The sequence below is a fragment of the Poeciliopsis prolifica genome, unplaced genomic scaffold (assembly GCF_027474105.1).
Source record: "Poeciliopsis prolifica strain line A6 unplaced genomic scaffold, Auburn_PproV2 SCAFFOLD094, whole genome shotgun sequence".
Classification (NCBI taxonomy): domain Eukaryota; kingdom Metazoa; phylum Chordata; class Actinopteri; order Cyprinodontiformes; family Poeciliidae; genus Poeciliopsis; species Poeciliopsis prolifica.
The window spans coordinates 1170411-1182019 of record NW_026562469.1 but is presented as its reverse complement, the minus strand read 5'-3'; the positions used below and the strand labels follow the sequence as shown (position 1 = coordinate 1182019).

The 11609-nt window shown below is 44.1% G+C and overlaps 1 protein-coding gene across 1 annotated transcript; it reads right to left on the bottom strand.

Moving 5' to 3' along the window:
• On the bottom strand, positions 1 to 7969 carry LOC129353688 (serine/threonine-protein kinase PAK 6-like). Its single transcript, XM_055023053.1, is given in 9 exon segments — positions 1 to 930; positions 1641 to 1775; positions 1944 to 2069; positions 4048 to 4058; positions 4061 to 4173; positions 4245 to 4378; positions 5098 to 5514; positions 6315 to 6878; positions 7655 to 7969. Coding segments are annotated over 9 exon segments (1983 nt in total). The 3' UTR covers positions 1 to 762.
• Positions 7970 to 11609: the final 3640 nt, after the last annotated feature.

The window sequence follows — 11609 nt, the reverse complement described above, 5'->3', positions numbered from 1 at the left end:
CAGAAGAACACTGATATTTATTCAACATTACCCTTATTTAACAAAAACTCACAAACATCAAAATGTGAACAAGTGCAAATGTTAATAAATCAATATAATTACAAATAAACTGAAATATTTCTGATGATATGAGAACTTATTGTTTAATTTCTCAGCTGTTTGTTAATTATATCAACATGAAATGTGATTTGATCTGAAATCAGAATAAAACCTGACTTATTTATTCCAATTTGTTTGGAATTGTTTTTATTTTAACTGAAAATGTAAATTTAAAAATTTTAGCTAAAATTAGAAGGAACATGAAATGTTTTAAAAGATCAAATTAATGTTGAAGTTTATAAATGTAAAATCTGCTGCAGCAGCTCCCGCTTCGAGTTCAGAGGTTATTTATCCTGGAAGCTGTAATCTGGAGTTCGACCCCTGACCTCTGGACCTTCGCTGCACATCGCCTCCCTTTCATTTCCTACCCTAAACACTGAAAAGGTTCCTCAACATCTCTATAAAAATAAAATAGAATAACTAAAAACAAAAAGAAAAGTAAAATCAAAAAGAAAATAAAAGTAAAAAAATTAAATAAAAATGAAAAAAATAAAAGTAGAAAGGAAACATGTGGTCCTTTTGAAGCTCCAGGTGAATCCTGAGGTTAGTCTTTATTGGGATTTCAGATGTATTATGTAAATCCTGAAGCATCAGGTGTGATCCCAGGTGAGTCTCTGGTGTGATCCGCCCGAGGATCCTCCAGTCTGTGGCTCCAGGTGAGGCTCAGCAGAGCGACATACGTTTGCGATGCTGCTCCACCAGTGGCACTAGACAGCGCGGCGCGGTGGCCTGCAGCATGAAGGGATGCTGCAGCAGAGCGGCGGCGCCACTGCGCTGTAGCGTGTCACGTGTCAGCATGCAGCCCAGGAAGTCCTTCAGCACCGGAGAAACCTGCAGCCAACATGGACACCATCAGCTGGAGAACACCTGGAGAGGCTGAAAGGCTGAAATAGGATTTATTTCTGCATCATTGTTCTGCTGCTAATAAAATACTGCGCCATCAAACTTCTGTGAGAACAACTGTTTTTATTATTATTTAATAACATAATATCGATCGGTGCGGTTGTTTGTTTAATTGTTTTTTATCATTATTACTTAACAAATATATTTTAAAAAATTTCCCTGTTTCAATTTCTTTTCTGTTGTAATTACTTTTTTGACTAACTTTATGGTATGGAGCTAAATTAGGGTCATAAAGTTTGCAAAAACTGCAAAAAATAATTTAGAAAGAAATACATATGTTTGTATAAAGAGTGAAAACAATTTTTCTTCAAAAAGTAATCAATTTTAATGTTGGAAAAACTTAAACAAACTGTTAGCTGCATTTTTCTTCTCTCTCAACTCTCACCTGACAGTGTGTGCCATGATTTCATATCCTTATGGGAACCTATTTCTGTGTACAATGTGGGGTTATGTGGACATTCTCCTTGTGGGGACATTTTCTTGGTCCTCATAAGAGATATTGTTTTTGGGTTAGTGGTTATGTCTGTGATGGTTAGGGTTAGGGTAAAGGTTAAGGCAAGGGTTAGGCTGTAGAAATTAATGGAAGTCGATGTGAAGTCCCCATAAGTGATGAAAACACGACTGTGTGTGTTTCTGACCCTTTGCATGTTCTTGACACTTGGCGCTGGTTCGTCTCTCAGTTTCTTCATGGCACTGATTGGTGTTTCGTTGAAGTATGGAGGCTCACCGTCCACCATCTCCACCACCATGATGCCCAGGGACCAAATGTCCACCTGGGGGACCGATTTAAACGTTACGTGCCGTTTATAAGATGCTGTCCAGTTGAACATTGCTTCTCAGGCTTTTACCTTATGTAAACTATATCTACATTCTTACCCATTGCATTTCAACACATTAAAAACATGACTTTTTCGATAAATCAAAACAAACCAGTACCTCACCTCTGTGCCATACGGCGTTTTGGAGATCACTTCTGGAGCCATCCAATACGGAGTCCCGACCAGAGATTTCCTCTTTGGGACGTCAGTGTTGATCTGAGCGCAGAAACCGAAGTCGGACAATTTTATCTGCAGCAGGATGGAAGATAGAAAATATGTGAAATTAATTTTTACATTTCAAAGTTTTTTTTCTGCACTTGAAAATGTTCAACTTTCAGATGGATGGGTCACAGCTCCCGTGCTGGAGGGGGTGCGGAGTGGTTGCGGTAGGCCACTATCATGTTTTTTGGGATTGTCCGGAGTTACAGACTTTTTGGAAGGACGTACATCGACTGATATATAAAGTTATGGGTATAAATCTGGACTTGTCATTCACTGTTCTGTATCTTGGAATACTCCCTGAAGGACTTAGCAAAGGGGATACATACCTCCTGAAGATAGTTTTGGTCGCCAGCAAGAAGGCGATCACTAAGTGTTGGCTCCAGCCAGGCTCCCCTTCATTGAAACTCCTGGTGAATATTATAAATATGATCCACGACATGGAGACGCTGACATTTGGAATACGACTTCAGAAGGAGAAAGGAGTGGAACTTTGGGAACGGTGGGAATGGTTCATTGCCAGAGGCGATTAACAGTGATTTGTGGGAATCTGCCCCACCTGAGCGGGCAAATGGGGTTCTTTACCTGTTCACATTTTTTTTTCTCCTGATACAGGACTTAATACTTTGTAATACTTATGGAAATGCAACATACATTTTTTTTTCAGTATGGTTGACTGTCACCTGTCCTAGCCCTCGTGTTTTGTTGTGTTCTGTAATTGTATATCTACCTGTTTAAAACGAAATAAAAATAAAGTTTAAAAAAAAAAAAAAGAAAATGTTCAACTTGAGTTTTTGTGTTCAGAAATTTAGAGTTTTTTCCCCAGATGTTTCCAGTTTTTCTTTAGTTTTTTCAGTGAAAATGTCCCGTTTTCCTATCTATAGTTGCTCTAATAAGCCGTCGTGCATTCCTGTAATTCCCATCAGGAGAATGTAAAGGCAGCAGAGCTGAAATAATTTTCTTGTTAAGTGTCACTTTAACACAAAAATTAGTTGCCTGGAGCAAACCCTGCAGTAGGAAATAAATAGTTACTGCTGGCATTTACGGTCTGACTGCCTGGGTTTACAGTCAACTTCGGCTCGTTAATAAACTACTAGATGCAGTTTCTGTTATGGGATGTAATGACTTAGATGTTATCAGTAGAAACATGCTGCCAAGCCACATTTTCTCCTCCCTGCCTGGAAGAAATTTCTCACAAACTAAAAACATGAACAAGCTGAAATGTTCTGCGGCCCATTCAAGTTTTGTTTATCTGAACTGATGGCTTATTGTTCAGCTGAAACCAGAAGTTTACATATACCGTCTATTTCTCTCAATCTGAAGTTAAATCAGACCAAACTTATCTTCTTTCAGATCAAAATCAACAAAATTATTTTACTAAGAGCCTCAATACTGAGATAATTGGTCAGATTTATTAGTTTTTGTCATCAAGATCAGAAGTTTACATACACTAATGACCAGTCTGTACCTGAGCTTGATGTTGCTTCAATACTTCTACTTAAAGGTTTTTCCTCATGATGCCATCTTTTATTGAAGTGCACAAACTAATACAAAAACTTAATGGGCCTGTTCTCAAAAATGGAGAGAAATAAACCAACAAAATGGGATTTATTGTAAGCAATGAGAACTCAGATTATGTTCCCATCATTTTGGATTTGGTCCGCAAGATGACATCCAGGATAAAAATGTACTTCTTGCATAAACCAGGTGGGCTTATTTAAAAAAAGTCTTATAAAATATAGTTTATTGATCTAAATTTATTAAACAAAATTAAATTAATGATTTGTTTTTAGTTTATTTTTTCCCGCCTCTATCTTATTCTAAAATGGTGTATAATTAGGAATTCAGAGTAGACCCCTTTATGAATGGTTTTATCTAACGTTCCCACCGTGCCATATAAACAAGTATGTGTGTGTTCCACTGTCCTGTGCGGAGTTGTTTAAGGTTCAGACTTTCCTTTCAGGAAGTGTTTTGACAAATTTCCCCCAAAAAACCTGGAGAAGCTTACCCTGCCGTCCAGGTGAGCAGGATGGAGTCGCTCTTGATGTCTCGGTGGATGACGCCCTGAGAGTGGAGGTAGGACAGCGCCTGCAGGACGCCCTCACACACCGTCGCTATCTGCTCCTCGTTCAGCCTGAACACCAAAACATCTCTAGGTACTCCCATCTGAGAACCTAGCCTGCATCATCTGGAGCGGCTGCTCACCTGGTTTCACCGATGATATGTGTGAGAGCGCCACCCTGCAGGTACTCCATGATGACCCACAGCTCATCCTCCACCAGCGCGCTGCGGAACATCTGCACCACGTTGGGGTGCTGGTAGTCCCTCATGATGACCACCTGGGGGAAAACAGAAAACACCTGCTTTATGTTGCTTTACATCCAACTTGAAGATGGGAAAGTGATAAATCTATCACCAGGGTGATAACAGTTTGGGTTTTTCATTATAGTCTAGTTATTTTTACAAAATAAGTTAGTTTTAATTATTTTTTAGAGCATGTTTTCTTATTTTTATTAACTAAAAACTGTTTAGTTTTAGCTTAGTTTTTATTGCATGTAGTAGTAATTTAAGTTTTTCCACATTCTGGTTAATTTTTTAGTGCAGAATTAAGAAATGTCAAAGTTTTGTGATCTTGTTTACATTGATTGGGTAATGAAAACTCAACACGATACATTTTTTAAAATATTGATTGCATTATTGTTGAACAACCAGCTGACTCTGGACTTTTGTCCCAATTTTTGCTGGTGCCATTTTGTGGACTAGCATAAGCAGGGGTGAAGCAATCTGCCAACAGCTGATGTAAACCGCTTGTTTCTTATCAGTTCAAAAGGCTAATGAATAGATTCAAAAACCCGAAAACAAAGGATATTGTATCCATAACTCCAGTGTGTTTTAGTTTTATAAATTTGTGATATAGTTCCACGTTGTTATAGTTTTTCCCATTAATTATTGTTTTTATTTATTTCAGTGTTGTGGAAAAAGGTGTTTTACCAACCACTGTCATTCAATGTTTTCAGTTTTCGTTAGTTGTGGTTAGCTGGTTGAAGTTGACCCGTACCTCGTTAAAGAGAAGCTCCCTGCGCTGCTGCTTCCTCACGTCCATCATCTTCACCGCCACCTGGCGCCCGCTGTGCCGTTCCCGGGCGATGCAAACCACGCCAGTGGAGCCCTCCCCGATCTTCACGAAGTTCTCCAGAGTGACCCTGGGATCGCCCAGGTCCACCACCATCTTCAGCGCCGCCTTGAACTGTTCGTGGGTCACCTTCTGGGGCGCTCTGTCCGGGGCGGCAGGAGGAGTGGAGGACGGGGGGCGGCTTGGCTGCGCGGGGCTCGGCTGGGGCGGCGAGGAGGCACGTTTGGTGGAAACATCGACCCCTGTGGAGGCGCGAGGTGAAGGCTGGGGCAGCACTCTGCCAGAGATGACGGGACTGCTGGTGCTGTTGGGCGGAGGCAGCCGGGGGCGGGAAGATGGCGGCTGGAGCAACAGACAGATTGAGTTAAGTAAGCAATGGTCTCTACTGCAGCAGAAATTATTCTTCCTGGGTTGTTTTAGTAATAAATGTTTTATTTATGATGTGAACCCCAGGAAGAGTAGCTTTGTCAACGGCTATTAGCAATAGCTACTCTTTGAGGTTTTTCTTCCTATCTTCTGTAATTATTACCATATTAGTAGATTATTATGGTTATTTTACAATCATTATCATCATTAGTTTTTTTTCTGTTTTGATTTTCATATTATTACTCATTTGTAGTTATATAACACAGATTATGAAGAATTCATCAGATGAACATTAGCAGAGTTGGTAATTATTCTGATGCCAAATGATTATTATGTACAATCACCAATATTATCATTATTATTATTGTTATCCATAGGTTTGTGATAATATCATTAATTTCTTAATGCTGATTTTTAAAAAGTGCTTATTTCACTGACAGATTATTTCACTTCTAACTAAATATTTTCCCATGTTTTCAGTTAAATAATCATTGAATTGAACGTTCAGTTTTTTTTTTAATCAACATTAAGTTATTGACTCAAAATCAGCTCATATTTCTTGCTGAAACGTTACTTATAAGTCAGTTTTCACTATAATTTCCTGAGGGAGTCTTCCCAAGGGATCAATAAAGTCAAGTCTAAGTCTAAGTCTAAGTTTTATCTTATTTCAAGTGTTCTTAGATGTTTGCACTGGAAACTGGATCAATAATTCTCTGTAAGATCTTGTGTTTTTGCATATAAATATAAACGAACCTGACCTCTGGTCCAGGTCTTACCTTGAGGTCATAGGTCGAGTGCGGCCTCCTGGGGGTTTCTGTGGAAGACGACAGCAGGTCCGGCAGGTGATTGGCTGGGGCTCTGGCTCTCAGCTGAGGCCTGCCGCTCTCTGCCGCCTGGTGGTAGGAGGTCGGCCTCGGCTTCCGCCCGCCGCCGCTGCGGACGCTGGGTTCAGGCGTGCAGCTCGTCCTGTGGGGCAACGCGGGGCTGTGCGGAGCGGCCTCCGATACGGAGCTCACCTGACTGCTGGATTTGGTTCTCTGCAGGTTCCTGTTCGCTCTGGGGCTGCCGCTCTCGCTGCGCACCTGCCGGATGCGGTCCTGCCAGTAGGTGGCGCTCCCGCCGGCCTTCACGCTGCTGCTCCGCCGGCTGATCTCCAGGTAGTGGTAGGACTCGTCCTCCGCCACGTCTCCCAGCCGCCCCATTGACTGGGCGCGTTTCCGGGCCGACGGGCTGGTGCGGCGCAGCGAGTTGGAGCTGGTGACGGAGACGCGGCTCATCTCAGAGATCACGTGACTGATGTAGTCGCCATGGCCGATGAAGCTGCCGCGAACGATCGTCTGCTGACGAACAACCGGGATAAACAAGTTCATTTCCGCTAAACAAGTTCAGCGGAGGCCACACCTCAGATAAACCGCTAACCCGCTAATAGTTGTGCTAATTGTGTTGTGACCTTTGTATCCTGGTTGAAATTAGCTCTTTATTAGCTTACACAAACACCCTTATTGGTTTAGCGCTTTCAGGTTAGGGCAAATAGCTTCTTAAGTTAGCGGTCAGCTAGCAAAGGTCTGTGAGCGTTTTCTCATTTCGATACATATCTGTTTAGAGAAAAATAATGTATATTTAAATAAATCATTTTAAGATAAAAATACACATATATGGTCAATTTTTGCGACATATTAATACGTTGCTAAATTACAAATAAAAGCAAAGGTAATATTGAAAATAGAAATTTACAAAAAACAAAAATAGAAATGTTATGAAAATGGAAATAAGAATGAAAAGAAAGAAAACAAGGATATTTTAAAGATGTAATAAATATTCAAAAAGAGGAAAAAACAAAACAAATATGTTATGAGAAAAGTAAAGAAGAAAATAACTTTGGTTTTTTTTAAAAAAATGGAATAAAACAAAGAAAAAATAAAACCAGAAACATGATTTTAATAAATTAAACAAGAAAACATGAAAATGTTTTTTTATTGCGACACAAAAAAATTAAAAAAGAAATGTTATAAAAAAAGAAAACTATAAACTATAGTTGTATTCTTTTTTTCAGGGAAAGAATAAAATGTGATTAGTTTCACTTGCCAGAATTCAGACATTGGATTTGACCTCTGACCTTTCTGGGTTCCAGATCGATGTTGGTGATCCTGGACGGGTCCACCAGGGGGCGTGGCCTCTTCAGCGTGTCGATGACGCTCTGCCACTGCGCCGGCAGACCCACGTAGCGTCCCGTCGAGACGTCGAAGGACGTGTGGACGCGGTGCTGGAAGTCCCGCGGCGCCGAGATCTCCAGCCGGTGCTTCTTCTTCCTGCGCCGGAACATCGCCACGGAAACGCGGCGCCGGCCGCCGGACCGGACCCGGAAGAAGCGACAGGAAGCGGCGCTGCGAAGGGAAGAGCAGCAGCTGTGACTCCAGCCGGGCCGAGACATGATGAGACGCTGAAGGCAGGCGGAGAAGTGGCGGCTGCTCTTCCTGCTCAGGTGAGTCACCTGAACTGGGTCACCTGAACCGGGTCACATGACCCGATCCTCAAACCGACCAAGCAGCCCAGATGAGATCTCACCTGTCTGCATCAGTGACTGCAGGAATCTGGAGAGTTTGCAGTTGACCTCTGACCTCAGAACCAGATTGTATCACCAGAGATCGGATCGGTTCTGAAGCTCATTCTTCCAGAACCCGAGACAGTTTGACTGTAAGCACTTCCTGTCTGGGAGGGAAGCCGGGTCACTTTTCAGGATGTAAATACTTTTGTGACTGATTAGTCTGTCATCAGAACCAGGGTCCATTCAGGTTCTGATCCAATTCATGGAAGACGCTAACGACTCACATCTCCAAAAATCTGACCTGTCTCTTTAAGAAGCTCAGATTTTATCTGGCTGTTGTCCTAAAGCGGCCCGTTTGGACCATTTGGACCGCTTCTTAGCGGCTGTGCTGGTATGTTTTGGGTTTGAAACCTGGCCCGGTTCCTTCAGCCCAAAGTACAGGCTGGGTTCACGGTTCTGGTTCCGGTAATCTGACTCGGCTCATCGCGGACTGTCAGGTGAGAGTTTGGATCGGTTCTGATCGGTTTGGATCGGCGCCAAACTGATGCGTAACGAGTCTCTGTGGATGTGATGAAGATCAGCAGCAGACCAGAACCAGAACCGGAGAGACGATGATGATGAAGAGCATCATCATCGTCACAGAACCCGTCTGACTGAATGAATCATTCTGACGGATCTCAGAAAATCCTCACCTAATCTCAGAAACTTCAGAACTAACGTGACTCAAAGTCTCTGACCTTCATCAGTCGGAACCAGTTCCAGAACCTTCTCTGAGGTTCTGGGAATCAGTAGAACCTCAGCAGAACCATACCACACCTGGACCAGAGGAGAACCTTCCAAGGACCCAAAAGAACCTTTTTACTCACTTTAATGAACCCAAACAAAGACTCCTTAACATCCAGAACCTTCAGGTCCAGTTCCCTCTCACCGGGCCTCAGAGGTTCTGCTCTGACTTCCTCCTCCTTTCTGCAGTCTCACCTGGTGGGCGTTGATGTTCCTCAGCCTCGGGTCGGTCTGACCCGGCCCGGTTTGGTCCGAACCTCCTCGCTCCACCTCAGCCTGTACGAAACACAGAGAGGATGAAGCATCTTCATCATCATCACCACCAGGCTCTGCCGACCGGATCCGATCATCCACATCCTCCTCCACTCCCTGACAGCAAACAGGAGGAAGAGGCAAGAGGGGCGGGGCTTAGCGATTCCCTCTGCTCTGTTCCAGAACAAAAATACAATCATTTAACTCCAATGCTAACAGCTAGCGATCCTGAACCGCTAGCTGTTAGCATTGGTGGTAGCTGTCAAGTTGTCAACATAAAGAGCTAAATCTTAAATATGCGCCAGATTTATAAATGAAAATTGATGCAGTGCTTTGCTACCAACTGTCAACAACAACAACTATAAGGTTATGAAACAAGGGAGAGGGACGTAGCTCAGCTATGCTAGGTTGACTTTGACAATTAGAACATGTGCATGTGCTGCAGAATTTGGTTTTTCAGTTTAGTAAAGAACAAAAAAGGCAACAAGCACCAACTGTGACAGACGTTCAGTAGAGCAGGGTTTAAATCAGCTAATCAATCGCAGCAGTGGTAGATTAGCGAGTTTTGGGAAATGTTGAATCCTGGATGCTAACAGTAACAGAACAGACAGACAATCACTGCAGAGATCTTTATGTTCTTGTCATATTGATTAACTCCATATTGATTTTCATGTTCAACAGCGAAACGCTGCAGGAAAACGGATCATATCGTTCAGAACAGCAGCTCTCACCGCTTTATACCTAAACTAAAAAACAATTTAAGTCACTTCAGTTATTCTCTTTGTGTGGGGAATTTGAGATTCTCAATAAAATACAAATGTAAAGACAGAAATTATGATAAAAACTTATAGCAATAATTATTTTAAAAAATTTAATAACAGTTTGTCTAATTTCTAGCTAGTTTTGTTTACTCCATCTTAATGGGTTTATTTAAATTACTTCATGTTTATATTCTGACAATTTTACATGAATAGATCAGGCAGTAAAACTTCAATTTATTGGCAGTTTAACTGTAAAATTTTGAATTTATTTGTCATTTCTGATCAAAACGAGAGCAGATAATAAACCGATGCAGCTTGTTTGCCTGCAGGACACTGAGGATCAGCTGCTTACCTGCACACCAGGTGTGTGTGGGGTGTGTGTTTTCAGGGTGTGACTCACCAACATGCCAGAGGAATCTAACTCTACATGACCAGACAGCTCCTGTCTCTGACTGGAAACCGGCCTGGAAACCGGCCTGGAAACCAGCCTGGAAACCAGCCTGGGAACCAGCCTGGAAACCAGCCTGGAAACCAGCCTGGGAACCAGCCTGGAAACCAGCCTGGAAACCGGCCTGGAAACCAGCCTGGGAACCAGCCTGGAAACCATCCTGGAAACCAGCCTGGGAACCAGCCTGGAAACCAGCCTGGAAACCAGCCTGGGAACCAGCCTGGAAACCAGCCTGGAAACCAGCCTGGGAACCAGCCTGGGAACCAGCCTGGGAACCAGCCTGGAAACCAGCCTGGGAACCAGCCTGGAAACCAGCCTGGAAACCGGCCTGGAAACCAGCCTGGGAACCAGCCTGGAAACCAGCCTGGAAACCAGCCTGGGAACCAGCCTGGAAATCAGCCTGGAAACCAGCCTGGGAACCAGCCTGGAAACCAGCCTGGAAACCAGCCTGGGAACCAGCCTGGGAACCAGCCTGGAAACCAGCCTGGAAACCAGCCTGGGAACCAGCCTGGAAACCAGCCTGGAAACCAGCCTGGGAACCAGCCTGGGAACCAACCTGGAAACCAGCCTGGGAACCAGCCTGGGAACCAGCCTGGAAACCAGCCTGGAAACCGGCCTGGAAACCAGCCTGGAAACCGGCCTGGAAACCAGCCTGGGAACCAGCCTGGAAACCAGCCTGGAAACCAGCCTGGGAACCAGCCTGGGAACCAGCCTGGAAACCAGCCTGGGAACCAGCCTGGGAACCAGCCTGGAAACCAGCCTGGAAACCAGCCTGGGAACCAGCCTGGGAACCAGCCTGGAAACCAGCCTGGAAACCAGCCTGGGAACCAGCCTGGAAACCAGCCTGGGAACCAGCCTGGGAACCAACCTGGAAACCAGCCTGGAAACCAGCCTGGAAACCAGCCTGGGAACCAGCCTGGAAACCAGCCTGGGAACTAGCCTGGAAACCAGCCTAGAAACCAGCCTGGAACTATCCTGGAAACCAGCCTGGGAACGAGCCTGGAAACCAGCCTGGAAACCAGCCTGGGAACGAGCCTGGAAACCAGCCTGGGAACCAGCCTGGAAACCAGCCTGGGAACGAGCCTGGAAACCAGCCTGGAAACCAGCCTGGGAACCAGCCTGGAACTATCCTGGAAACCAGCCTGGAACTATCCTGGAAAGCAGCCTGGAAACCAGCCTGGGAACCAGCCTGGGAACCAGCCTGGAACTATCCTGGAAACCAGCCTGGGAACCAGTGACTGCGCAGTGAGAGCGCCCTCCAGTGGCAGCTGCTCGTGACTGA